General features: G+C 46.8%; 1 protein-coding gene across 1 annotated transcript; it reads left to right on the top strand.

The window, feature by feature from the left end:
- Positions 1 to 555: 555 nt before the first annotated feature.
- On the top strand, positions 556 to 20,689 carry Emp1 (epithelial membrane protein 1). The gene is made up of 5 exons (XM_048432443.3): positions 556 to 715; positions 14,808 to 14,922; positions 17,311 to 17,407; positions 17,504 to 17,644; positions 18,424 to 20,689. Exons 2-5 carry the CDS (start codon positions 14,845 to 14,847, stop codon positions 18,588 to 18,590), a joined length of 483 nt encoding a protein of 160 aa, XP_048288400.3. The 5' UTR covers positions 556 to 715; positions 14,808 to 14,844; the 3' UTR covers positions 18,591 to 20,689.
- Positions 20,690 to 26,042: the final 5,353 nt, after the last annotated feature.

Genomic DNA, 26,042 nt, shown 5'->3' with positions numbered 1-26,042 from the left:
TGAGCTTGCTGGGTGCTCTTCTGCTTCACGGGCCTCACCCCACTGCCTCCCCCGGGTCAGGGCAGGAGGGCAGGTAGGGAAGACCATGAGAAATGCATTGATAATTCCTGGTGATGAGCAGTCGCTGACACGGGTGCCGGGGAGGAAGAACGGGAATCCTGTTTGATGATTAGCTGGGGTTAAAGAGAAGACTGTCCCTATCCTCCGCCCCTCCCTTCTCCTCCTGACCCCAACCTGTGTTTTGCCTTTTGTCTGTGGCAACCAGAATCTCCTTTCTGGGGAGTAGAAACGGGCTTCGGTAAACAGATCTATTTGTGTGACTCCTATTACTCACTGAAGCAATGTCACTCCTTTTTCCACTGCGGTCCGTGTGTCTGACTCAGAGGGAGCTACAACAGGCTTCTTTGAATTGATGGCTCACTCCCAGCCACTTCTGACTGACTGCCAACTTAGCAGGGCGTAACTCACCAACTTTTTTTTTCTTTCTTTCTTTCTTTCTTTTTTTTTTCAAATCCAGACTGATTCATAGAAACTCCTTTAAAGCCCAGGGAAGAGAAACCGCCCATCACACACCCCAGCACACCAGCCCAGGAAACTTATAACCTCGGGAGGCAGGGCCCTCCCCTCACTGTGGCCGCATACCTCCCGAAGAGCGGACCGACCAGCAGCCAGCTCCATCGCTCAGGGCATCTGCCTCAGTCTCCGGACCCTCCAGGTAGGACCGGTCCCACGCTGGGGAAACTGTGCAGGCCAGGCTCCCTCCGTTCTGCCTTTTAAGGTCTTTGAAGGTTGGTCTCTTTTCTCTGTTAGCCTTCTCTGGCTCTCAGAGAACAGAGTCCTTAAAACTTTCAGCTCAAAGTAGTGGGGGAATCTGGGACAGCAGCTGGCCCCGGCTGTAAACACGTTCTCTGGCTGCTATCTGCATTCTTGCGCCGAGGATGTGGAAGGGACAGGGACTTTGGAACAAGCCTGAGTGGAATGTTCTTTATGGAGGAAACTCTACGTGCCGTCGAAATGCACGAAAAGCAAGCTCGAAAGATGTTCCCAAATCTTCCATTTTGATTTAAATTGCTTTGAACTGAAATCTCCAAGGATGGTGTCTTATGAGGACACTTTCGACTCTTTTCTTTCTTTAAGAAGGTTAAACGCAATAGGTAATCTCTGAAAGGAAAGTTTCCTTTGCTTTGTGGATTGTTTGTTGGTTTTTATGCTTTTTGGGTGATGGTAGATAAACATCTGGGTTTCCGTTTGTTTTCGCTCTTGCCTTTACCAGCCCTTCTGGTCTATTCATGTCTGTTTAAGTATTTCGTTTCTTCCTTTTTCCCACCCCCCACCCCCTAACAGGATGGGAAGAGGGGATTGGTTTGTTTAAAGAAAAACCGTTAGGGAAACAGAGGCAGAGGGTGTTTCAAATAAAACTTGGGAGGGGTTGATTTGGTGGGATGGGAAGACTGGCTTGGATTCTGGAATCCTTGGCCAGATGTGGAGGGGGGGGGAGGCAGCCGGGAGAGGGTGGGGCTGGGGGGACTTCTGGCATTCCTGTAAGTGGCTGAATGGCTTTGTGGCTTGGTGCTTCTACCCCAGCCAGCTGAGTTTCAGAGCCAACCCAAAAGATCTATCAGAACGATTAAAGAATTTTTCTGAGTGGGTGTGGAATTTTCCAACGTGGCAGTGGTCGTATGGGAATATTTAGCTTATTACTTTTGCCCAACATATTGTATAGTTACAAACCCACGTGCAAAATGCAAAATGAACCAAGGCACCCAGTTGTTGCTTTTGTTTTTATTAGCTTAGCATTTTGGTTGAATGTCTCCGGAGGTGTGGTCCATTTCAACACAGATGTGTGTCTTTTTTTTTTCCCTCTCGTAAACAAGCCCAAGAAGAGTGACAGGATTCAGCTTGCCTATAAAGCGAGGCGCCTTTTTCTTTAGAAATGCAGCTCGCTGGTTGGAAGGGAAAATTTAAAAGAAATCAGTCTGTACATTGAGTGGTCAAAAGTTTTTGTAAGGCTACCCCTCCCCCCAAGGTGGGGGTGGTGGGTGAGTGATCAGATCGCTTCTCAAGACTTGGGGCATGACTGCTTTTGCTTCCAGTGTTTGTAACTTCCAGACTGCATGGGTGTGAGCCAGGGGAGCCGTTGTGAAGTCCACAGCCACAGTTTCCTGTGGAGACTGCCCACGATGGTGTGTAGTTCTGATCTGGTTGAAACTAGGCAGCCTTAAACAAGTCAGCGAAAAGAGAACAGAGGTGGTGTAAACTGCCACCAACTGCATGCCCCGTGGAGCTGTCTTAAATTCCATTGTCCCTTGATGAGACTATAACGCTTTGTGTGTCTCCTCCACCCTGCGCCATCCCCCACCCCAGTGGAGTTGGAGTACAATTTTTTTTTTTTAAATTGCTGCTTGAATCCCGCTGTTTTCCCTTCAAGTAATGGGAGAGTCCCTGGGCTGTGAGCTTTTTCTGGAAAAGGAGGTTATTTACTCCCCCTCACCCCCCGTGGCTTCCCACCCTCAGGCGGCTCCAGTTTCACCCTGAGTGCAGAATAGGGTGGAGATAGAGCACTGTCTAGGGCTGCTGGACATCCGGTCTGGTCCCGCTGTCATAGAGCCCCCAGATTTTACATTGTTCCAGACTGCTATACTGTCTTGGGAGCTGGCAGAAGGCCATCAAGGTCCAGCTGGATTGGATCATGTCCTAAGACCATTGTTATGGCCAGTAGTAAGGGGCAGCCCTCTGCTGGATGACAGACGTCTGTCCCCAGACTTAAGGAAAGTTGGTTGGCTTTCTCAACCATCTTGGCTCTGCCCTGGAGACAGGATTAGGCCAGTCTCCAGCCCTGAGGAAGGACTCCATGGAGACTGGCGGGAATGCAGGGCCTCTTGGCTGTTTCCAGGATGCTTTGGGACTGCAGGGAAAGCAGGCAGGGCACATTTCTGTGGAGGCAAAACTGACGGTCTGTAGCCTCCACAAAACTGGAAGAACTCCCACACCCCGCCACCTGGGATGTGGCCACGGAAAAAGACACAAGATGGCTTAGATCCATTCCTTTCTATTCTTCGTTGCCTATGTAGAATCTTAAATTTGGAAGTTGGGCATGGTAGTTCATAGCTGTAATACAAGGACTCAGGGAGCTGAGGCAGGAGCTTTGCTATGAGTTCAAAGCCAACTTGGAGCCCACCTGGGTATATAAAGTGAAACTTTATCTCGAAGACAAAACAACAGCAAAAATGTGAAGGAAATCTTATTCTCTTACTATGTACAGAAATCTAACTTACGTCATCACGGACAGATGGCTGTCCCAGGGCTCAGAGCCCCTTGGGACACCAGGAAGGGGACATTCAGAGTATACGTGCCTCAAAACATACAGCCACACTCATCCTTCTTTGCTGGACAGCAAATCATATCAGGCAGAGTTTCTGAAATTCAGCAAAAATGACTTCTCTGAAAGTTCTTGTTTTTCAGGCCTGAAATGACCCAGAAAAAAAAAAAAAGATTTTTGATTCTGGTTCTGCCGCTGCCCCACCCAATGCTCCACACTCCAGTTTCTCTAGATACTTCGTCCTTATTGAATATTTAATTAGGTTTAATTAGTCTAACTTGGTGGAGCGGCATTATCCACACTCTCTTGCTCTATCTTTTCCTTTATTTTTTAAACCCAAGGTCTCACTATACAGCCCTGTCTGTCCTGGAGCTTGCTTTGTAGACCAGACTGGCTTTGAACTCACAGAGATTTATCCACTTCTGCTCCCTGAGTGCTGAGACTGAAGTCACCTGCCATGCTCAGCTCTTTTGTTTTGTGAGCCAGGATCTCTCAATGAATGTCAGGCGAGGGCCTTAGACCTGTCTCCATCCTTCTTTCTCAGCTGCCCTGAATGCTGGGGTTTATAGTGGATGCTGCTGCTGCTGGCAGAGAAAACATTTTGAAAATAATTAAAATTATCTTCCTGGTCAAATCATTCCTACACTATTGATTATGAGCTCTTTTGTTTTCTAAGAACACGTTTATGGTCTTTTCTGTAATTTGGAGCGACACACCCAACGCTGCTCTACTGGGACATAGTTAAGTCAGCCCAAACCCGGAAGCACAGTTCCTAACAGCCTTTGGGGGATTGTCCCTGCTTTGGTCTATAGTGGTTGTAGTGTTTGCCTGCACACTCTCAGAACCTGGCGTGGTGACAGTCCGCCAATCAAAGAAGCCTCTGTCCGCTGCCACCAATCTGAATATGCACTCCTTGGAGGGCTGTAGTTCTTGATTACCGTGGAGCTAGAATTTTCTGGACCTAAGTCTTGCTTTTGGAATACTCTTCTCTGGTGATCCTGAATTTCTGGATTATCCTGTTCTTCCAGAATCAAAGAATGGACATAAGTCCATTGAGGGTCTCGTTGGATTTCTAACACTCATTTTCTGAATATAAGTGTCCAAGAAGATTCGGTGACACTTCAGTCCCTGGCACCCTGACTCATGAAACTCTTCCCTCAATTTGGTGGTGGCGGGGGTCCCTGACACTAAAGGAGAGAGAGAAAAAGACCTAGTCTTCCTTTTGAGGACAACATCAGGGGTCAGTGTTTTCTTTCCTGTTGTGGAGAGAGCCTTTCTCCGGAGCTGAAGAGACTCTTTGCTGCCAGTGCTCTTGGCCTCATGTAGCCTGGGCTGCTGAGGGCTTTGCCAAGTCTCTTTCCCGGAGTCTTCTGTCAAACAGGCGGTTACACCATAGCGCTGTTGGCACATGTTGGCATTGTGCCCATTACTGTGGGGAGAATGTGAGATGTAAGAAGATGGGACTGTGGACTAGCCTTGAATCTCCTCTGTGAACAGAAAGACGTCCCGAAGACACGAAAGTGAAACAACTCGGCCGCCAAGACACCCAAGGCTCTGAAAAATCTAAGCACCTACCACTTCTAATTTAAGAAATTCCCGTGTTCACACCAATGGCTAACTTAATCCATAAAAGTTGGTATAGTGAAACTAGGGCCTTGGGATTCTGCCCACTGGCAGTAGACTTGCCTAGCATGTGCGTGGCTCTGCATTCATTTACAAGCGCTGAAGAGAGAGAGAGAGAGAGAGAGAGAGAGAGAGAGAGAGAGAGAGAGAGAAAGAGAGAGGGAGGGAGGGGGGCAGGGCGGGCGGGCAGGCATGGCTTCTGCAGTCCTACCTGATCCAAGATTCCTTAGGCACAGTATTCAAACAACTCGCCTAAAGTAGCCCTGGACATCACCAACTAGCTCTTGGAAGGAAGGATGAGGTTTGGTTTATGAAACAAAAGGGCGCCATCTCAGGAGGGGCCTGTGGAAACATCAGTTCACCAGGAGCAAAATCAGGCTCAGAACCTGACCTGGTCCTGAGGAGAGAGAACAGGTGCAGGTGTGGCCTGCAGGCATGGGTGGGAGCAAAAAGGGACACTTTGGGAGGGTTTGAGAACCCAAGAGGAGCGAGAGGGAGTGAGCAGATGGCTGGGTTTGGGGACGAGGCAAGCAGAAAAGTCTAGAAAGAGTCAAGTGGGCATAGACAGAGAAGGCAAACGGGCAGGGGAGGCACGGCAAGGCTGGACTTCCAGCTCCTCCTCCTGACAGCAGCCCACGCTCGCTGTCTCAGGATAGCCCTTGGAGCAAAACTCTGGTTTTTGTCCCCCATGAAGATCTCCCCCTCCCCTAGTTTTGGCATGGTCGATGCACTCTTGGGACCATTGGGTTTCATGAGTAGCGTTCCAGTGTTTCTCCATCTCGAGGGTCAGATGAGAGGTGAGAGTCCGATGAGGACCTTCATCTCAGGCCTCTGCTTCCCTAAACCTAAGCTCTTTCCCTTGGGGTCTGAGAGAAGGGAGGGGAGGAAGCTCGACCAAATTACAACGGTGAGTTTTGCTTGTGGAACGTTCCCAAAGCTATGCAGCTGAGCCCAGGAACTTCCCTTTGCCCACAGCTGCTGCTGAGCTTCCACAGGGAGGGGACTCGGCCAGCTCTGAGGGTGTGGTCCGGGTTTGAAGCTGGAAACCCATCTCAGGGTTAGCATGAGGGGTTTGACAGGACCAGCCATCTATACAGAGCGGGCCTCAGAAAGCAATGTGACAGAAAGAAGCAATGGCCTTTGAAAGACCCTTTGTGTACACCACTGGGGCTTTTATGAGGGGCTGTCTAACTCTGATTAACTCAACATTGTGGGAGGAACAGGGCCTCTAGTAACTGTCAAACCCTCAGACAAGAGCTGGGTGTGGTGCTGCATGCCTTTTAATCCCAACACGGGAGGGTTGAGGCAGGAGGATTGCTGTGAGTTAAAGGCTAGGTGGGACTACATAATGATTCTATTAAAAAAAGTCAAAGTAGGGGCTGGGAAGACAGCTCAATGGTAAGGTGCTCGCCATGCAATCAGGAGGAACAGAGTTTGATTCCCAGGGCCCATATGAATAGCCAGGTATGGTGGCTTAGATGTGTAATCTCAATTTTGGGGAAAAAGAAACAGGAAGATCCCTGGCACTCACAGCCAGTTAGTCTAGCTGAATCTTGAGTTCCAAGACACTGAGACCCCCATCTCATAAACAGACGACAACAACAACAACAACAACAACACACACACACACACACACACACACACACACACACACACACACACACACCTGTCAGATAAAAGATAGGAAATAAAGCTGGATTGGAGATTCAAGATACTGGCTTCATTCTATGTTACCTAGGAGGTGGGGTCTTGGTCAAAAGGCATGGCAGAAAGACCCAAAACCTCTCCACTCAAAGTAGCCAAACTTCTCTGAAACTAAACCAAGCCAGCAGCCGACCCAGCATACTTGGGTGCCCCTGCTCTCTACAGCCCTCCAGCTCTCTCAGGCTTTGCCCGTTGAAGCATGTTACCGCCATCTGCTGTCAGGCGCACCCAGAAGCCTCCAGGGCCCAGCCACACCTTGATTTTTCTTACCAAACCCTAGTTATTATCTTGGCAACCTCTCCCTGGAAGACAATCTGACTGCAGGAATACTTCTCCTTTGTAAAGGGCAGAAGGCAGCGGAAGCTTCCGTCCTCACCCAGGGGACATCCTCCCCAGCACTGGCCAGCTGCATCCAGAGGGTGTGGGCTGTGCTCGGGCCTCACAGCCCAGGTCTGTCTTCAGGCTTTGCAGATGCTGTCCAGATCCACCCACTCTACGGACATAATAGAGGACAAGCGGAAATAAGAGAGAGACAGGGGTGGGGTTGAGCGTCCCTGTGGATGCATCGGCAAAGACGATATTCATGCTATTTGCTTGCCTTTGCATAGTTCAGGCTCCCAGGCTGCAGAAAAGATGCAAGCCCACCTCACTGGCCTGAGCTTTTCATGCTATGCTAATGAATAAATATGACCTGTAACATATTGCTTGCTTTGTGTTAGACACAGACCCTTCAATGCTCATGCTAACCACATGAGGTCCATGGGTGACCCTTAAGAAATTTGAGCTTGGAGACTGTGTCTTTATCACTTGGGACTTTGCCTTCCTAGATTCCACCAAGCAGACAGGTTTGACAAAATCTTTCAACTCGGGCCATTAGCCAGATAGAATATTGGCCAGTTGGCCTCGCCTTTCTAATTGGAGTGCTCTCTCTCTCTCTCTCTCTCTCTCTCTCTCTCGTTCTCTCTGTCTCTGTCTCTCCCATTCCCCCCTCCCTTCTGCCTTCCTTTCCTTTCTGATATTTTTCTTTCCCCTTTTCTCTCTTTGTTTCCTTCCCACTTCCCCTTATGTCTTTTTCCATGTCCTTTTCCCTTTCTTTCCCCTTCTCTTCCTTCCTTTCTCTTTTTCTGTGTCTTTCCATCCCTCTCCTTTTTCCTTCTAACATTTTTTTTGTTCTTCAAACTTGCACTTTGACTCTATATGCCAGCTACATGTGGGAGTCCACACAGGCTATAGTCGCCCCAAAGAGACTGGGCTATTTGTCACAGGCCGCCATTATAGATGGTAACCCCTTTGCTTCAGGACCATGAAGAAGCACTATTTCCCTGAATTATCCAGGTTCCCGTTTTTTTCCCTGCTCAACTGTGGATGGTCACAGAATCCACCAGCACTTGAAGTATCATCCCTAGTGTGAGATACACGAAGCCAAGGGCAACCTGCAGTGTTTTCTTCCCACACTGAAATCCCATCCGCAGAAGCAGGAAGACTTCAGCATCCCCCTACCCTGTTTCCCACGCAGAAATACATGCCTTCCTTTCCATCCGTATGTAAAAACAATGCTGAGGGTGGAAAAGTCCACATGACATAAAACAACAATAACAATGGCCAGGAAAGCTCATCCAAGGTCCCATCCACGCAGCTTGCCTTTAATCGCAGCCTTTCCCCTCTCCAGTACATCCTCCTCACTGCTCCCCAAGGGCAGAGCTTCCTTCTCTGTTTGCTTTTATGTCGCATAGATGTCGATTTTGCCAACTAAAATGATTCTCAATGGGAGTGCACACACATCTGAAGCCAAACCACAGTGAGAACGGTCTCGACACGGAGGAGGGCAGGCAGACGTCCATGCTGCCTTGCAGCGTCCTTAGGAGACACCAGTAGCCTCGGTTTCATTTCAGATGTCACATGGAGGAAGATGTGCACAGTTGGGGCTGACTCATGAAGGTCACATGACCCAACTCCTGCCAGAGCTGCTCTACCTTTCCTCTTCCCTCCTGTCTTACAGGAAGTGCCAGGTCTTTGCTCAGATAGTGTGAGAAAGTTTTCACGCCCACTTTCAGTTAGCCGGCAGGAGATGAGAATCTAACTCACTGAGGAGAGCGTTGTCCAGTGGAAGGGCAGAGGAGGCTCTAGCAGCAGTAATTTCAGGACTGGGCTGTGCCTTGCACATGTGCTTGTGTGTGTGTGTGTGTGTGTGTGTGCGTGTGTCACGTAGCCCAGGCTCACCTTGAACCTACAATGAAGCTGCTTTGGGTGGTTGATCCTTCTACCTCGATTTCCCCAGTGCTAGGATTGCATATGTGGATGCTGGGGATCGAATCAAGGCCTTCCTGAGTGCCAGGGAAGCATTCTTTATTTTTTTGTTTTGGTTTTTTGAGATAGGGTCTCACTGAGTAGCTCTGACTATCCTGAAACTTCCTATGTAGACCAAGCTGGCTTTGAACTCACAGAGATCTATCTGCCTGCCTCTGGCTCCCAAATGCTGGCAAGGTGTGTGCCACTATGCCGGAATTAGGCAGGCACTCACTCTTACCAATTGAGTTATACCTGAATTCCATAGGTTTTATGTACTCTTGGAAAGACGTTTCTAGTAGAGTCTTGATAGGGCAAGAGGAGTTTAAGTGCAATTTCCATAGTTCTTCAGGATGAGTATGCTGGTTTTGGAAGCAATTTTAAAGCCCTCCCTTAGTCTGGAAGTAATATGCTTGTGAAAAGTAGTTATAAAAGTTAAGTGGAAATAAATAATATGAAATTTGTGCATAATAAGATGCTCAATTCATACTTGTAGTGATGTACCAAATAATTTACAGAAATGATAGAGGACTAAAGTATATGTTACATTTAAAGAAAGAAGGAAGCTCTGGAGAGATGGCTCAGTGATTAAGCCATCTTAGTGGATGTTTTTCCAAGGGACCTGGGTTCAATTCCCAGCACACACTTTGCTGGTGGCTTACAGTTGCTTGTAACTCCAGTTCCAGGCGGTCTGGTACCATTTCCTGGTCTCCATAAGAACCATACATGTTCATGGTCCACAGACATACATTCAGGCAAAGCATCCGTACACACAAAATAAAAGTTAAAAATGAAACAAAGAGAGAAAGGAGACATATGTACCCCTTATAAGGCCTTCAGTCACTTGGCTGTTATTTTCCATATTGAAGAAAACATTGTGCTTCTTGATTCTTTTATTCGCTCCTTAATGAGGTTTATCTGGTATCTGTCATGGACTCTGCCCTTCGGGACTCAGACTCTTCAGGGTGAGGGAGTCAAACATGTCCATAAAGAACTCTGTCATCAGGCAGGCTGCCATTAGTGACTTTATTAGGACTGAAGAAGGGCTATAACATAATGGGGCGGGGGGAGGGATGAAACTACTTTAAAACTATGGGAAGAAGGAAGAGGCCGAATTTGAGCTTGGGTGAAAAAACTAATAGGTAATCACTGGAGTAAAGACGTAAGAGCCCCTTTCATTTTGGAAGTCAGATTCCCAGGATTCCATGGGCAGCAGTCTGGCGTCTTATCTCCTGGTGACTGGTGCTTGTCTCAGCAGTGGAAGGATGGAGGTTTGTGGGTTGACAAGGGACATAGTCAGATAATCCAATACCAGTACAGAGAATGCATTGGGGTGTGTGTGTGTGGAAGTTTAGAGATAGCATCATGGCTAGAATTGTGACAATAGAGGTAGGAATAACCAGGAACCCTGACAAGATAATACAGGTAGACCCCCAGCTAACTGTGATGGTTTGGGCAGGGAACCAGGAAGAGGCAGAAGTGACAGCTGAACTATTATTGCTCTTTTCTTTCTAGTAATGGACTATCTTAGAATCTTAGCTACCCGCATCCCAGAAATGCCTAAACTGATTTCAGCCAGCCAGATCCATAAACATGGTCCCAGAAAGCATCTTGTACCATCTTAACCATCCATAGAGACTGTCTCATTGGCAAGAGTCTCATTCAGTCTCAAGTGAATCGCGGCGCTCTGTACACTCAGGACGGTAGAAGCAGAATTGCCACAAGTCTGAGGCTAGTTTGGACTACATAGTGATTCCCAACTGAACTTGGCTCCAAGTCTTTGATCCTTGCTTTTCCTAATAGCCACTTCTTTCTAGTGTGGTCATTCATGACTTCTGGCTGTTTCTCAGCTTCCCTCAACCCCGACCACACCCGTGCCAATCACATACTGCGGATGGCGTGACTGCCATGTTTATGGATGGAGAAGGTGCCTGGGAAGTGCTCTTGGTGTCCACATAAACCACCGCACTTCCGAGCTTTTTAAAGCATTGTGAACCGACCATATGTGATGGCTCACGCTGGGAAACGCAAAAGCACCCCGGGGAGGAGCAGTCTTGGCATAGAAGTCCCCAACAACAGATGACACAGTTTGGGTCTCTCCATGCAGCAAGAGGGGAGGGTGGGCTACCATGGGACATTCAGAGCCGTGGTGCTGCTGTGTTCCCTGCTTCCGGGTCTGGTCCACCTGCCGAGGAGGAGGAATGTGTTCTCCACTGGAGAATTCCAACCATAGCATTTTGGAGGAATAGGAGGGAGAATTCCATTATTGCTTCAGGGAGACACAAGATGTAGCAGTCCATGCTTTCAAAGTTGTCTAAACGCTACTGATAGTTTTATTTTTTGGGGTGGTGCTGAGGACCAGTTCCAGGGCCCCGAACATGCTAGGCAAGCGTTTTATACCAGCGAGGTTCATTGTGAGTCCAGAAATAGTCTCATTCCTTGAACAAGGCATGAGTCAATGAACAAATTGCCAAAGATCATGGTGGGTGGAAGTCTCGAGAGCACGGACTATGCTGTTTGCTAGGTTCTCAGACACCCACTTGTCGGTCACCACCGGTGGCCATGAAGACCTTGCTCCTCCCAGATCAGTTCTCAGCCTTCCTAATGCTGTGACTCTTTAATACAGTTCCTCATGTTGCGGCGACCCCCAACCATCACATTATTTGTGCTGCGGCTTCATAACTGCAATCCTGCTACTGCTATGAACTGCAATATAAAGACCTGATATGCAACCCCCATGAAAGGGTCATTTGACCCTCCCAAAGGGTCATGACACATGGGTTGAGAGCTATTGTTCTTTACAGAGGCTGGGTAACCATGGGTGATCCAAGACAGACATTTCATAAAATGTTCCACTGTGTTTCTAAGTATTTTGGAAGAGGGGTGTTAAAAATCATGGAAACGCCAGGCGTGGTGACATACGCCTTTAAAATCAGAGTTCTGGAAGCAGATGCTCTGTGAGTTCGAGGCCAGTCTGATCTAAATAGTGAGTTCTCAGACAGGCAAGGCTACACAAAGAAACAACATCTAAAACAAACAAACAAGAAAGGAAGTCCCTCTAAGCTGACAATGGATTTCGCTGATGAAAGTGGACACATTTGGGACAGTGTAAAGATGAAGCCATGCATATTATGCAGTAACTTTAGGTAAAAAGCCTCCACACAGGCTGTAGACGGCAGCCAGAACAGGGAGAACTGTGTGACCGGTTCATTAAGAACCTTCATTGATCTGGGATATTTTGCTCCTTTGCCTGAGGGAAGAGACACAGCTCTCCCTGCTCCCAATCTCAGACAAGAGTCACTTTTCAGTCTGATTCCCCTCGCCTGCACTTCTAACCGACAGTAGGCAGGGGATAGGAACTAGGGCCTCTGCTGAGGTACAGAGTGAGCCAGAGTGGCTGGGAGAGGGGTCATTGGGTGTGGGATGAACAAAATGTACTCTGATGGAGAGGGTCCCGGGGCATCCAGGGAGACAGAAAGGCTCCTGAATTTCACCTGCCTGTGGCCTCGCTTGGGAGTTTATATTCCCTTCTTGGCTCCTCAACTACCTCTCACTATAAGGACGCTGTTTGTAAATTATAAACAAAAGGAAAGAGAGTCATTAAAGGGTCAAGGAGGGTTGAACACAAATACCCATTATGTAAGTCTTGTTATTTCCTGCCTTGAGCCAGCTTCATTCTGGAGGGGCAAGCTTGGGATAGAGGGTGCTTCAGAGGAATGGACTGAGAGAAAGCTAGCTTTTTCTGGTGACTCTGAAGGGTGCGTTCTTAGTGGCAAGGACTAGACAAAAGCAACAACTTCTAAGGACAAAAATAAATTTAGCCCATACGCTGCCTGGTAAACTAGCCCTCAAACAAATGTCCTGTTCCTTCTGTGTGACATGGGGCTGCCTGTGCTTGGATAACTGGATTGGGTTGGCAACAGTTATTCTGCTTCGTAGAAGAGAAACAATAACAGTAGCAGCAACCGTGGCAACCCCGTTATTAGTACCCACCGCGTGCCAGACTCAGCACAAGGCATTTCACTTATATAATCCAGCACAATTCTCACACATTGGGAATAATTAGCGTCCCCCCACCCCCCATCCCCGCATCTATGAGGAAACTGAGGCAGAGATCAAAGCACTTGGAATGATTAGAACTTGGGATGATTCTAATAACCCCTAATTAAAAACAAGCAATCAAACAAACAGAAACAAAACAAAACCCCCTTTCTCCATCTCTTAAAGCCAAACGGGGAGTTGTGGAGGTCTGCGAGAACCTCAATAAAGCCAACAGGGAACGAGGAGAGTGGGTTTACAGACCTGAGAGTTCCAATCTCCCTAGAGGCAGCAGGAACAGGTCATCAACCTTGGCATTTATAGTTAAATTGGAAACGTTCTCTGCCTCCCTCACCATTCCCCCACTCCAAATCAGAGAGAAGAGGTCAGTGGGGAAAAGGTTTCTAGAGAGTGGAAACCAGTGTCCGCGAAGAGCCAAGCACCCAGGCGTGCAGTAGATCACGTCGGATTCTGTGTGCCTAATGAGAAAGCGAGAGGAGGAGATCTAAAGACACCTGAAAGGTCAGAATAATGACAGCACTGGTGTCCTAATAAATACCTAGTGTAGCATGAAAGTGGCTTATGCGCACCCAAAGCATCAATTAAATCAGGTGGAGTGAGAGGGGGGCAGGCAATTGCAGGCTACCAGGCACCATCTCCTCCTTGGTTGGGGCATCCTCACGTACTCCCTGCCTAGAGGGTGGGCAATTCCAGTCTTTTCCTTTTGTCCTTTTGATGTCTCCCTGGGCTGGGTCTGCATCTAACCGTCAAGGGCACAACACAGATGGCGTCGTGACTTGGGTCAGCACAGCTCCTCCGTGTGTGCCCCTCCCAGTCTCCTTAGTTCCTGGTTTTTATGGTTAGTGGTCTCTGCTGAAATTGCGGCTGAGAGCTTTTGCTTATCCACGCACATTGCTAATTTATATTAGTTCCTGTTCTTCCAAACGGTGATTTATGCATCTGTTTGTCTTCTGGGCTGGGTCCTGAATGACTGAAGCTGCGCAAACATTGCACACTAGTGACCGGCACATCTGGTGTTATCTCAGGCTTTATACTTCCAAAACCCCAGAGCTGTCCTGTTGAGCCACGGGAAATTTAACTTCGCCTTCGACGCCCCCAGACAGCATCCCCACTGAGAGGCATGCAGGGCCAAAGGCTCAGGTGTCGCAGATATTAGTCTGGAATGCTAAATCAGTAAGTGATAGGACCATTACACTGTAATTAGGTTGTCACAATATTAGATGCCAAAGAGCGTTGTAATAACAGAAGTAGAAGCTCTCCCATTTTACGTCTCATCCGGGATCAAATTAGTAGCCCGTTTGCTCTATGGCCAGTGAGTAATAGCGGCTTGTTCTGTACAGCACATGATCTCTCTCCGAACTGCTGGGTGAGCATTTTGCTGGGAGTGCGGACGCTTTCCTCATTCAGGCTGGGATTGTGTGTGATGCGTCTGCAGAGCTCTGGAGATGACAAAATCCTTTTCAAAATCCAAAGCCCTGCTTCTGATCTCTAAATCACAAGCAAAACATTAGCAGCTGTTACAGAAATACAATGCACCCCCATTTAAAGCAAAAAAAGTTGGATAGATAGTATATTAAAGAAATGAACCTATAAACACGAGAACAAAACAGATGCTCACTCCATAGGTGACTAGGCACTTAAGTCTATCAGTCAGGTTAGGTGAAAAGCTGCTTTTAGGAATTTTTGATGCAATTTTGAATTTTAAAAATTGTCACACTTGTCTTTTGTTGACAGAGAGCCCCTGCAGTGAGAAGGTGGGATTTGCTTAACTTAGCATGACAGTAACCTTTTGGTCTCCCTTGTCTTCTGTTTTCAGAACTTTCTGCTCCCGAGCCACCCACCGAACAGCCAAGATGCTGGTGTTACTGGCTGGAATCTTTGTGGTGCACATCGCCGCGGCAATAATGCTCTTTGTCTCCACCATCTCCAACGTGAGTCACGGCCTCGGGCTCAGTCATCCGGGGAGGGAGCTTCGGAAGAGTTTCACAAAATGTTTAGAAAAATGGAAGAGGGGGTGTTAAGTCGGTGCAGAGAGCCTCTAGCTTAGATGTGGGGGAAAGAGATCAAACACATACTCATATATCAAACAATGAAATAATACCCAAAGTGTAAAAAACAAGGATCCATGAGAGATTCTAGAGATGTTGGGAGGTGGGAAGTGCTCCACCAAAGGTGGAGATCGAGGTGCCTTTGGAGGGTGGGGAGGCGGGTCGAGCTCCTCTTACAGAAAGAAGGGAAGTGATAAAAAGTGCGTTCCCTGGCAAAGGTGCCCTGTGGGACAGACAGGCTTCCCCAGTCAGGAGTTAAAGATATCTGTGTGCACCAGCCTTTCCCTTCTGCAGAAATTCGTAATTATGGGTAGATGACCATGAGAACGAAAACACTGCTTTGGTTATTAGGTTGATATATCCAAGTTTTGTGTGAAAATCCGTGTGGGAAATGGAATTTGGCGGGATTTACTAACTCGGTTCCCGGTGGACCAGGGTCTTGGCTCTCCGAACCTGGGTCTACTCTGACCCCTAGTGGTCATTTCCAGCTCCCAATTTGCTTGTATTGTCCTGTCTCAGGGAAAAAGAGCCAGTTTCTAGGACTAAGAAGTAAAGTGAGGGTAAGGATCGTTTGAAAGAGGCGGAGGCAAGAGGTCCATGAGTTTGAGGCCAGCCTGGGCCACACGCTTTGTTTGGTGTGGTGGCACAAGCTTTTAATACCAGCACCTGGGAGGCAGGATCTCTGTGAGTTTGAGGCCAGCCTGGTCTACAAACAAACAACAAACAAACAAACAACAAAGAAGTTAAGGCAACCAATCATTAGGTAGACAAATGATGGCTTAGAATGGGTTAGAGTCCATTTAACCCTTGTGGTGGTCAAAGGGTAAAGAGTTTTATGTCCCCCCTCCCTCGGGTTTCTTTGTATAATCCTGGCTGTCCTGCAACTCACTGTGTAGATCAGACAGGCCTCAAACTTGGAGATGCGCCTACCTCTGCCTCCTAAGTACTGGGATGAAGGCTCTGATAGGTTTTAAAGTCCAGAGCGAAGTGGGTGTGAATACAAGATAGGCTAGTTTGCATATTACGAGAGAGGACCTAACCCCTGCCCATCTTGCCTCCTCCACTTTATAATTTATCGATTGTATATGCTGACTCCTGTGCTTCACAGGATAATGATGTGGGAAACTTCACACATCATTTACAAGAGGCACACTTGCTTCACACCCACCCAGGGTCAGTCCCTGATGCGGGGCGGAGCTAGCGGGCTTGGGCTTCCTGTTTCCACGCGTGTGCATGTGTAGACGCGACTCTGCAGTCATTTTCTATTTCAGAGAGGAGTTGCTTTTCTCAGGTCAAGCGAGAAGGGGTGCTGACACCACGGTGGATTTGGGGCTATACATTTTGGTCATTCTTGTACTTTTAGCTGCCCCTGCCTTGAAGCCTTTGATATTTAAGGACTCTGGGCTGTGACAGTCCACATCCGAACCTTCTGAAAATGTCTCCAGCTGGACATTTTCCTTGTATTTTGTTCTTTAAAGATTTATTTCTAATCTTAAGATAAATATCTATATACATATCTTAAGATTATATATATGAATGCGTGTGGTATGCACACATGAGTGCAAGTGAAGATGCTGGAAGCCCTGAAGCTGGAATTCCAGGTGCTTGTGAGCCTCCTAGTGTGGGTGCTGGGAATGGAACTTCAGTTCTTTTGCAAAAGCACTAGATGCTCTCAATGACTGAGCCATCTTTTGTTGTTTTTGTCTTTTGAGACAGAGTCTTATGTAACCTACACGTTGGTCTCAAACTTACTATCTGAGCTGACACATCTTAAACTCCTGAGCCTCCTGTTCATTTCCAGGGTGCTGGAATTACAGGTAGTTGCTACCAGGCCTGACTTCACTAATTTTTTCCCTCATTAGCTAACTACTTAAATGTGAGCCTTTTAAAGTACCTTGCACATGCTCAGTGTTCTTTTCCTCATCCAGAGTTTTTGTTCCTTAGAACTTTAGGATTTTAAACCACTATGTTGAACTTTCTTTAGTTGTGCGTGTGTGAGTGTGTGTGAGCTGTATGAGTGTGCATGCATCTGTGTGTGCATCATGACTAATCAAGTCCAAATAGGAAAAGTGGCATCTTTCTTTCTGGACCACAGTTTCCTTTCTTGCAACCTTTGTGACTTAGGGTCTTATTTCTGCAGAGACACGAGGCTTAGCCGTGTTGACAGCCGCATAGGGCATCTTGGTTAAGATTTGGTCCAGACACATGACGATGTTCTCTTCTTAAAGCAGAAGAGCAACTCTTAATTAACTCCGTCTCCTCTGGTTTCAGGTCTGGATTGTTTCAAATGATGTAGCATCCTCTGTAGGACTTTGGAAGAACTGTACTAATGGTAACTGCGCTGACACCCTGACATACGGCAATGAAGGTATGAGTGCAGACACCAGTGCCTAGCCTGCCGTGGTGAGGTTAGGGCCATGCCCAGACTTTTGGGTCATCTAATGCTCCTGCCCTGTGTTCGCAGATGCTCTCAAGGCAGTGCAAGCCTTCATGATCCTCTCCATCATCTTCTGTGTGATCTCCCTTGTGGTCTTCGTGTTCCAGCTCTTCACCATGGAGAAGGGAAACCGCTTCTTCCTCTCAGGGTCCACCATGTTGGTGTGCTGTGAGTATCCAGGGCATGGGCTGTTTTACACGGGAACATGCTTTTTTTTTTCCTTTTTTTTTTTTTCCACTGCTGGAGACTAAACCCAGGGCCTTGAAAGACTGAACGAATACCTGACTACTGAGCTACATGCAGGGAATCTTTGACTAGGCCTCACATCATTGCTCCAGTCGGGCCTCAGATTAGCACATGGCTGTGTGAAGCTGCATTCGGCTGTTCCAGCCTCTAGTTGCCTGTTGATTTGGCTATTGCTGCTTGGGTTAACAACCCCCCCCCCCCATCTGCTTTATTGTTTAAAAAGGTAGGTGTCCCTAGGAGCCACCAAGTGGTTGGGCAGCATCAGGACCCCTCTATACAGAAGGTGAGAAGGTGGCGCCCTCAGAAAGATGCAGCGATGGCAAGGATTTGCATGATTATTGCAATGCGCCATCTTCTCCATCATCCCAGAGACACCCAGTTTGCTGCTCCCATAACACCATCCCTAGACATTCCAGGGTCCAGGTGGGAAAGGCAGGTGGCCAGCAGGATGCTCCATGATTTCTTCTTCACAATAATTACACACAAGTCAGTGTAGATTTGAGAATCCAGATATCTCTCTTTCACCAACATCCAGCAAGCTTGAATCTGGGCAAACCAACAGAGTGACCTTTTAGGAAACAAAAGCTAGAGTTTCTTTCCGCATTGTTGTTGAGGGAAATGGGATTGTTAAAACAAACAAACAAACAAACAAACAACAAGCTGCTGTGATGCCCACCGTGACAGTGCCTTTTTCCTTGCAGGGTTTTGCATCCTGGTCGGAGTGTCTGTCTACACTCACCATTATGCCAACACTGATAAGAACTTTACCACCGACAACCACCACGGCTACTGTTTCATCCTGACCTGGATTTGCTTCTGCTTCACTTTCATTATTGGCATTCTCTACATGGTCCTGAGGAAGAAATAAGATGAACAAGTTTATGGGGACCTGGTGGGGCGGGCGTGGGGAGGAGGAAGAAGCTTAATCTGGGAGGGAAGCAGAAGTTATGGTGTAGGAATAACCAGGGGAAGGGAGGGGGGAGGGGAAGGGGGAAAGGAAGAGTGGGGGAGAGGCCCAAACCCAAACCATTTCTGGGGTTGGGATTCTCTACTGCCAAGCACCTGCCCTTGGAAGAAAAGTTGTTGGCTACGATGCTGATGCTTCCTTGAAGCCATCAGAGAGTCCTCCTCTAGCCACCAAATATGAGCTCATCAGTCCTCAGTTACACACCACCACTTAGGACCTTATCAGCTGCCATACAACTGGACGACTGGTTCCACTCTTGAGGGTAACTTTTGGGCTGCTCACCGAGGTCTTCCAAACCTGTATCACCAAGCTCCAATAGTGGTCCAAGCCCAAGAGCAGATGCTGCCTCTTTGCTGGGAAGGCTAATACTGGAGGCCACCCGTCCTGCGACCTAAAGCCAAACACCAAATTCAGATTCCAAGTGCCTTTAGTGGGGGCTTTGGCCAGGATGCCACTTCCCCTATTTGGTGGCTTGTCTGAAAAGACTAGAAAGAGGTGGTTTATAAGGCAAGGTGGTGGGATTGGCTTAATCAAGAACTCGAAGTTTTTACCCTGAAGGACTGGGGGATAGGCTGAAACTGGCAGAGTCTCTGTCACACCTCACTGAGATGTCCCTCGTGGAGGCCTCCTGCTGTGGACGCTGATGGACTCTCACTAAAAGCTAAGGCAGCTTTTCTGGAATTTCTCTAGATTCTCTAGAGCCAAAGATGAAAATGCCCCACAAACTGTATGGTCAAAGGGCACACCCACCACAGTGCTATAGTAAGGTTGTGATTTTTAGGAGTCTCCCTAATGCACACAGTGTTTCTTGTAAATGTAACAAGCGAGGGATGCACGCAGCCCCTTACCATATGACTCTGCTAAGCTTCTTCTGAATTAGGGACCTTTGAGGAAGTTCTCTCTAATAATAACCAACACTGGGGACCAGAACAGAACAATTAAGTTCAGTGGTCGCTGTAGCTTTGACCCTGGCTGGAGAGGTTCCCCTCTCAATAGATTTCCCCAAACCATTTTCTAGATGAAGATGACAATTCTAGAAGTCAACCAAAGCACACACCAACCTAAACCAAAGGACAAGCCCTGAGGCGGGGTGGGGGAGGTGCTGTCTGGTTATGGAGTTTTAAGCATACTACATTTCAGTTATAATAAGAACGGAATAACTGCTCTCAGGAAACACCATGAGCTGAGTAAAGTCCAGGTGATGGGCAGAGAGTTTCTTTTTAAAGTCAAGAGAAACTCTTGGGGCACCCAGTCAGAAGGCAGCTGAATTGTTGGGGCCACAAGAGTACGCCTATGTAAGACTTAGACATAGTGTCATAGTCCTGGTTCAGGGGCCAGAGCTCTGTCTACAGCAGCTATGTTAAGCCATCTCAGATTTCTGCCTAAAGGGCTTTCTCTTTAGAAATTGTTTCCTTTATTGCCCTTAGAAGATCACCCCTAGGAGGAGCCTGAGACATCTTACCTCCATTCCTTTTCCTAGGGATATCCTCATCCATTTCTTATACACATTTTCTTATTGGGGGGAGTTGTTATGCTATAATTGCTGGTATTTATGTAAAGGAACTATTACTAAGTATATTTCTCTATGTGTATTATGTTTAAGGGAATGTTAATGGTGGGTTACTAAATTGCTGGGCTGAGGGTAGAGACATTGGTCAAGACAAACTGTGGGATAATAAACTCTTAAATTACAATTTGATCACCATACACTTGTCCAAGGCTGTCTCAGGTTCAGAAGGATATCAACAGACAGCTGCGATCAGAAAAAGCTAGCCACATTTTGTGAAAAAGTTGAATTTTGATTGAAGTGAACCATGCATTTCCTTGTCTTTTACTTTTTTTCTGTGACATTTACGTCTCATGTAACTTGCATTGCATTGGTGGGTTATTCTAGTACTGTATTTGGCTTCTTAATAGATTATTTCATATACTATAACTGTAAATATTTTGATACATATGTTTATAACTCTAGGGATATAAAAACAATTTCTGATTCCCTACATTGTGTGACTTTTCTTTTTTTTTAATGAAAAAATACAGAGAATGGTGACATTTATTCCTACTATTAAGTTTCTTACTGGTTTGATTTGGGGAACTTGACATTTATTTGAGACATTGAACTACTTTCTGGTAAAACCTTAAGGGTTTCTCTAATAATCATTTTAGGCAACTGAATGTTATTAAATATAGCTTTGCCTTGCTTTAATTAGACCTCTTAGGTAAAAATGGAATTTCATAAGCTAATAGATTAGAAAGAGGTTGTTATTATCTCGAATAAGAATGGCTTATGACTTTAAGAAATGAGGCACTTACACAGCTTGGTTGAAGTAGCCAGCTCCTCAAGTGTGTCTTCACAGTACACGGTGATTCACAAAGGCTGTGATAATTCATATTCGCAGAAGCTCATCATGTTAACTGGAGCATCTCTGCATGGACTCAATGACTGCAGGCAAGATCAACGCCCTGCTGAGAGCGGCCAGAGCGCTCATGGATGGTGGAGAGCAGGTGGATACTAAGTATCTCATTGTTAAAGCAACGCTAGTGAGATAAATAGGGTTTATTGGTAGTCTTCTGGTCCTTTATGGTCCTGGATTAAAAATAAACCACACACAGGGGCTGGAGAGATGGCTCAGTGGTTACGAATACTGGTTGCTCTTCCAGAGGACCCAGGTTCAATTCCCAGCACTCACTTCACAGCTCCTTAGTGACTATAGGTCCGGTTTCAGGGGATCTGATGCACTCACATAGATATGCACACAGGCAGAATACAAATGCACATGAATCTATAAATTAAAAAGAACTGCACAGGGAAACGTCAAAAATATGCTATGAGAGGCTGAAGCAGTGGATGGCTCAGTGATTAAAAGCATTTGCTGCTTTTTTGCAGAGGACCCAGGTTCAGTTCCCAGGGCCCTCATGAAGGTTCCCAGTCATCTGTAACTCCGCTTCCAGGGTATCCAATGCTCTCTTCTGGCGAAACAGTCACATAATAAAAATAGATAAATATTAAGAACTATATTATGAAGCTTCAACATAGAGATGGTTCCGTACAAGCATGAGGACCTGGGCTTGAATTCCCAGGACCCGTATAAAAACTTGGGTGCAATAATGTGTGTCTGTAGTCCTAGGGGCAGGTGGCTGAGACTGAAACAGATCCCTGGAGCTCACTGGTCAGCTAGCCTGGGTTCAGTGAGGCACCCTGTCTCAAAAAGTAAGGTGAAAACCAGCAGAACAAGACCACCCTATGTAAAGAAACCTCTAGCTTCCACATGTGCAGAGATGGATGAGTGTGCGTGCACACATGCATGCATACACACATACAGAAGCCCATATGTCTCTATGTTTGTTTGTTTGAGACAGAGTCTTACTATGCAGCCCTGGGTAGCTTTAAACTGGTACTCCTCTGAGCTTCGCCTTTTTTGAGTGGTGCCATTATAGGTGTGCCCCCTCACCCTCGGATGCCCGTAAAATTCCTTAGGCTGCTTCTAAGACAACTTCGTAAGCTATCTACTTCCTTCGCTTAGCTCTCCTAGAGAGTTTCCTCCCATGGTACGCTCCAGCTCCTATGCTGACTCTCCTGACTGTCCATCCCCCTTCTTCTGACTGTCCATCCCTCCCCCGACTGTCCATCCCTCCCCCGACTGTCCATCCCTTCCCCACAAAGATCTTTAGTCACCAACCGACACTTAGACCCACCCAGCGTGTCTTCTATGGCCAAGATGTCATCTTCCGCTTCAAGACTCTGGGTGGTAAATAGGGTGTGTTAGGAAGAACGGCAGGAGGGTTATCCAGCAAGAAACTCACTCCAGAGCTGACACAGCGACTCACATCTCAGAATGCTCTACAGTATTTCCTCTGAAGAGCTGGCTTTCTTCAGGCATTCAGCTGATACGACGAGGCCCACTCACAGCAGGCAGGGCAATCTGTTTCACTTAAACCTCATCCACTTAAAAGTCATTCTCGTCCCAAAATGTATTCCCAGAAACACACCGAATAACGTTTGGTGACACAGTTAGGTACTTTGACCTGGTCAGGTTGACACATAAAATTAGGTATCACTGGGTACCTTCTTATCAAGCACGAGGAGTATTAGCTTTCTAATACTGTTTTAGGAATGATTTAAAGGAAGTGTAAACAGCAGATGCCTCTATGACTCAGGCTGATAGTTGGGTCTGTATGGTAGTGAGATAGAAGGCAAGAGTGTTATCTTGCAAAATGAGATTCCATTCTAAGAAAAGACAGGGAGTTTTCAAATTTTCACATATAAAGGGGCTTAATAAAGATTTGAGCAATTAAATGTCTCAGATAGGGTCTGATTGAATTAAAATGGTTGAGTAAATATGCAGGCCCAATGAGTATGGAGTGACTCACTATGATCTCCCTTGTCACTCAAGAATGAGGTCCACGTGCACAGGCACCCCATTCATCAGGGTGATAAATGCCAGGTGCCACATGGTTAATAGATAACTCTGTCACTCAGCTTTAGTCACAGAGGACAGTTTCACAGGAGTCTTGAAAGAAGGCACATATAGATGAAAATGTGCTGTGTAGGGCTCCACACTCCACAACACAGGCAGGACTCTTCTGTGTTTGCTAACAAAAGCCAGAACATACCAACACAGAGACAGACCATAGCAACACGCAGACAGAACACACCAACATGCAGACAGAACATACCCACATGTAGACAGAACATACCAACATGCAGACAGAACATACCAACATGCAGATAGAACATCCAAACATGCAGACAGAATATACTAATATGCAGACAGAACATACTAACATGCAGACACCATGTTGCAGTGAGTTTGAGATAGCCCCATTCTGGGGCACAGAGGGAATGTGGACAGTGTTGGGAAGAAGGGAGGAAGGAAAGAGGCTTGTGGTGTAGTGCTATGGCTTGTTAGATCAATTGGCAATTGGAAAGAGAACACCCTCCCCACACAGCACACAGCGGTGAGGACATGGAGCCCACAGGGGAGATGATTTCCTACCTTATTTCTCTAGGAGCCACAGAGGGGCCCACATTTGGGGCAGAGGTGTGACAGTTAAGACACGTGTTGGTAAACTCCTAGGCATGGGTGCCATATACACCTGCTGGGAACACAGAGAAAGAATCCCTGTCTCCCACAAGCTTCCAGCCTAGACTGGGGATAGATACAATATCTTACATACTATAGATGAAATACTTACATAGAGTTATAGGAGGTTGGGGGCGGGGCTGGGGGAGGACGCTAAAGGACACGGGGCACTATTACCTTAGGGAGGGTAGAAGGACTTTTTGATTTTTCAGTTTTTCATGATCCTCTCCCACCTTAGGCTGTGCACTGTGTTGTTTTGAGACAGGACCTTGCTGTGTAGCCCAGACTAGACTACAACATGCAGTCTGTAGTCTCCTGAAGGGTGGGATTACAGGTGTGTGCCATTCTGCTTAACTCAACACGGACATCGTATGGCAGGCACATCCTCAGTCTTCAGGTGAATTGTATCTGCAAGAACCTACAAAGTGACGTTCAATTCAAGGATGACTGGCCAAGTGGCGAATGGAAGACATTGCTGTAATAAGAGCTAAATACGAACTGTTGAGTTCTGAAGGACTTGAAAATGGCTCGGTCCTGGCCAGGAATGAGGCTCATGACTGCAGTCCCAACACCATGAAAGCAGAGGCAGAAGCCACAAGTTTGAAGCCAGCCTGGTCTATGTAGTTGAGTTTCAAGCCAACAAGGGCTACATAAACAAGACCGTGCCTTAAAACTCTCAGTCAAAAACAAAAACGAAAAGCAAACAACCCCCCAACTCCCCAAAACCAGAAAACCCAAAACAACAACAGCAACAATAAGAAAACAGAACTATTTCACTTACCATCTAGGCTAAAATGTTTTGGTAATCTAGTTTGGAAATCCAATGTATTTTCAGCAGGGTGGAATTTAGTTTAAGTACCAGATTCTTCTGTCGCTCTTCCAAGCTCTCATTGGAAGCTGACGGGGTCTGATGGAGGGAGGGTGGATGTGGCTCTCTCGTCAGAAGTCATGGCTTGTTCCATTAAATATGGATGAGAACGGCTTTCAGTGCGACCCTGTCCGGATTGAGCCATCTCCCTCATCACCCCGTTGGTGCTGTGATTTGGGTGTTCTGACAATGCGACTTCTTAGCTGCCTCCCTTGTGTTTGCACATGGATCACTTAAATTTGTATTATTTAGACTTGTTTGAACTGCTTCAAATCCTCAGTATTTATAGGCTTTGGGACATTATGAAATATTGCTATTTTTAATTCAACTTCACTACTTTTTTTATCTTCTGAAATGCTGACATTTAGCACATATATATTTATGTTTTTTTCTGAGACAGTGTCTCATGTAGCCCAGGATGGCTTCCAGTTCATTACATAGCTAAGGTTAGACTCCTGGTCCTCCTGCCTCTGCCGCCTGAGTACTGGGATTGCTGTCTAGTGTCAACCACTTTTAGCTCTTGTATTTCCAATTTTTAAGGTGAGTCAAAATTGTACCTGTTTTGAATATTTTGCAATAGGTTTTGAGATAACTAGTTTCGGCAACACCAAGTTGGGGAGTTACAGTGCTTGCTTTGTTGAGTAAGCTGAATGACATTAATAAATCTGACATTTAGTCAACCTGTCTTAAAAGATATTCAAACCATTTGGGCAGATTTCTTTTCATGACCCACGCTACAGAATGCGTATCAGCAGAGCAAACCAGAAATGACTACTAATATCTTTCCTTGGGGTAATTCAGATTCTGCCCATCTCACTGTGTTTGAGACTGGTCAGAGCCTCTGGAGAGGGAGAGGAAAGCTGCCTGCAGACAATTATTAATTGCTTGGTGTAAGCTCCTTTCTGCCACCTGTTCCCTGACCTTGGCCTGAGCCTCTCCTTCCCCAGCCCTGCTTGTCCTGACTCAGGAGACTGCTCGGTGCAGCCAGCACCACCACCATCCCGTGGCCGCTTAGTTCTCAGGGATCTGCCCTAGACAGGCTCCTTTCTTCCTGCCTCTCCAGCCTTTCTCCCCCCGGAAGTGTTCTCCTGAGGACCAAATATGCTGATGCTCTTCATGTCTTCAGCAAAAAAAAAAAAAAAAGAAAGAAAGAAACGGGAGAAAAATTTGCATCCTTCTACCTTAAGGTTCAACTTGTCAACTCTGCCGCTTCCACCAGGCCCTGTCCTGTGTGCGGTTGAGGAGGGGGAGGGCACAGAGAGAGGCCTACATGCCATATGTTTAAGTATATGAAGAAGACCAGAATCCAATTAAAGAGCTCAGGGTCCTTGGACTTCTAAGCGAGCAAGGGTTCCCCAGCGAGAACACAGCTGTGGGGCTCTGACTCCAAGTTCATCTTCA

The sequence above is a fragment of the Myodes glareolus genome, chromosome 3 (assembly GCF_982192425.1).
Source record: "Myodes glareolus chromosome 3, mMyoGla1.1, whole genome shotgun sequence".
Lineage (NCBI taxonomy): Eukaryota > Metazoa > Chordata > Mammalia > Rodentia > Cricetidae > Myodes > Myodes glareolus.
This window is presented reverse-complemented; position numbering and strand designations above follow the sequence as displayed.

What these genes read in the sequence shown, in the direction of transcription:
- Emp1 (XM_048432443.3), top strand. Translation starts at nt 14,845, where the DNA reads ATGCTGGTGTTACTGGCTGGAATCTTTGTGGTGCACATCGCCGCGGCA. An exon ending in CCTGACATACGGCAATGAAG is followed by an intron (nt 17,408 to 17,503) that starts GTATGAGTGCAG and finishes CTGTGTTCGCAG; the next exon opens with ATGCTCTCAAGGCAGTGCAA. An exon ending in GTCCACCATGTTGGTGTGCT is followed by an intron (nt 17,645 to 18,423) that starts GTGAGTATCCAG and finishes TTTTCCTTGCAG; the next exon opens with GGTTTTGCATCCTGGTCGGA.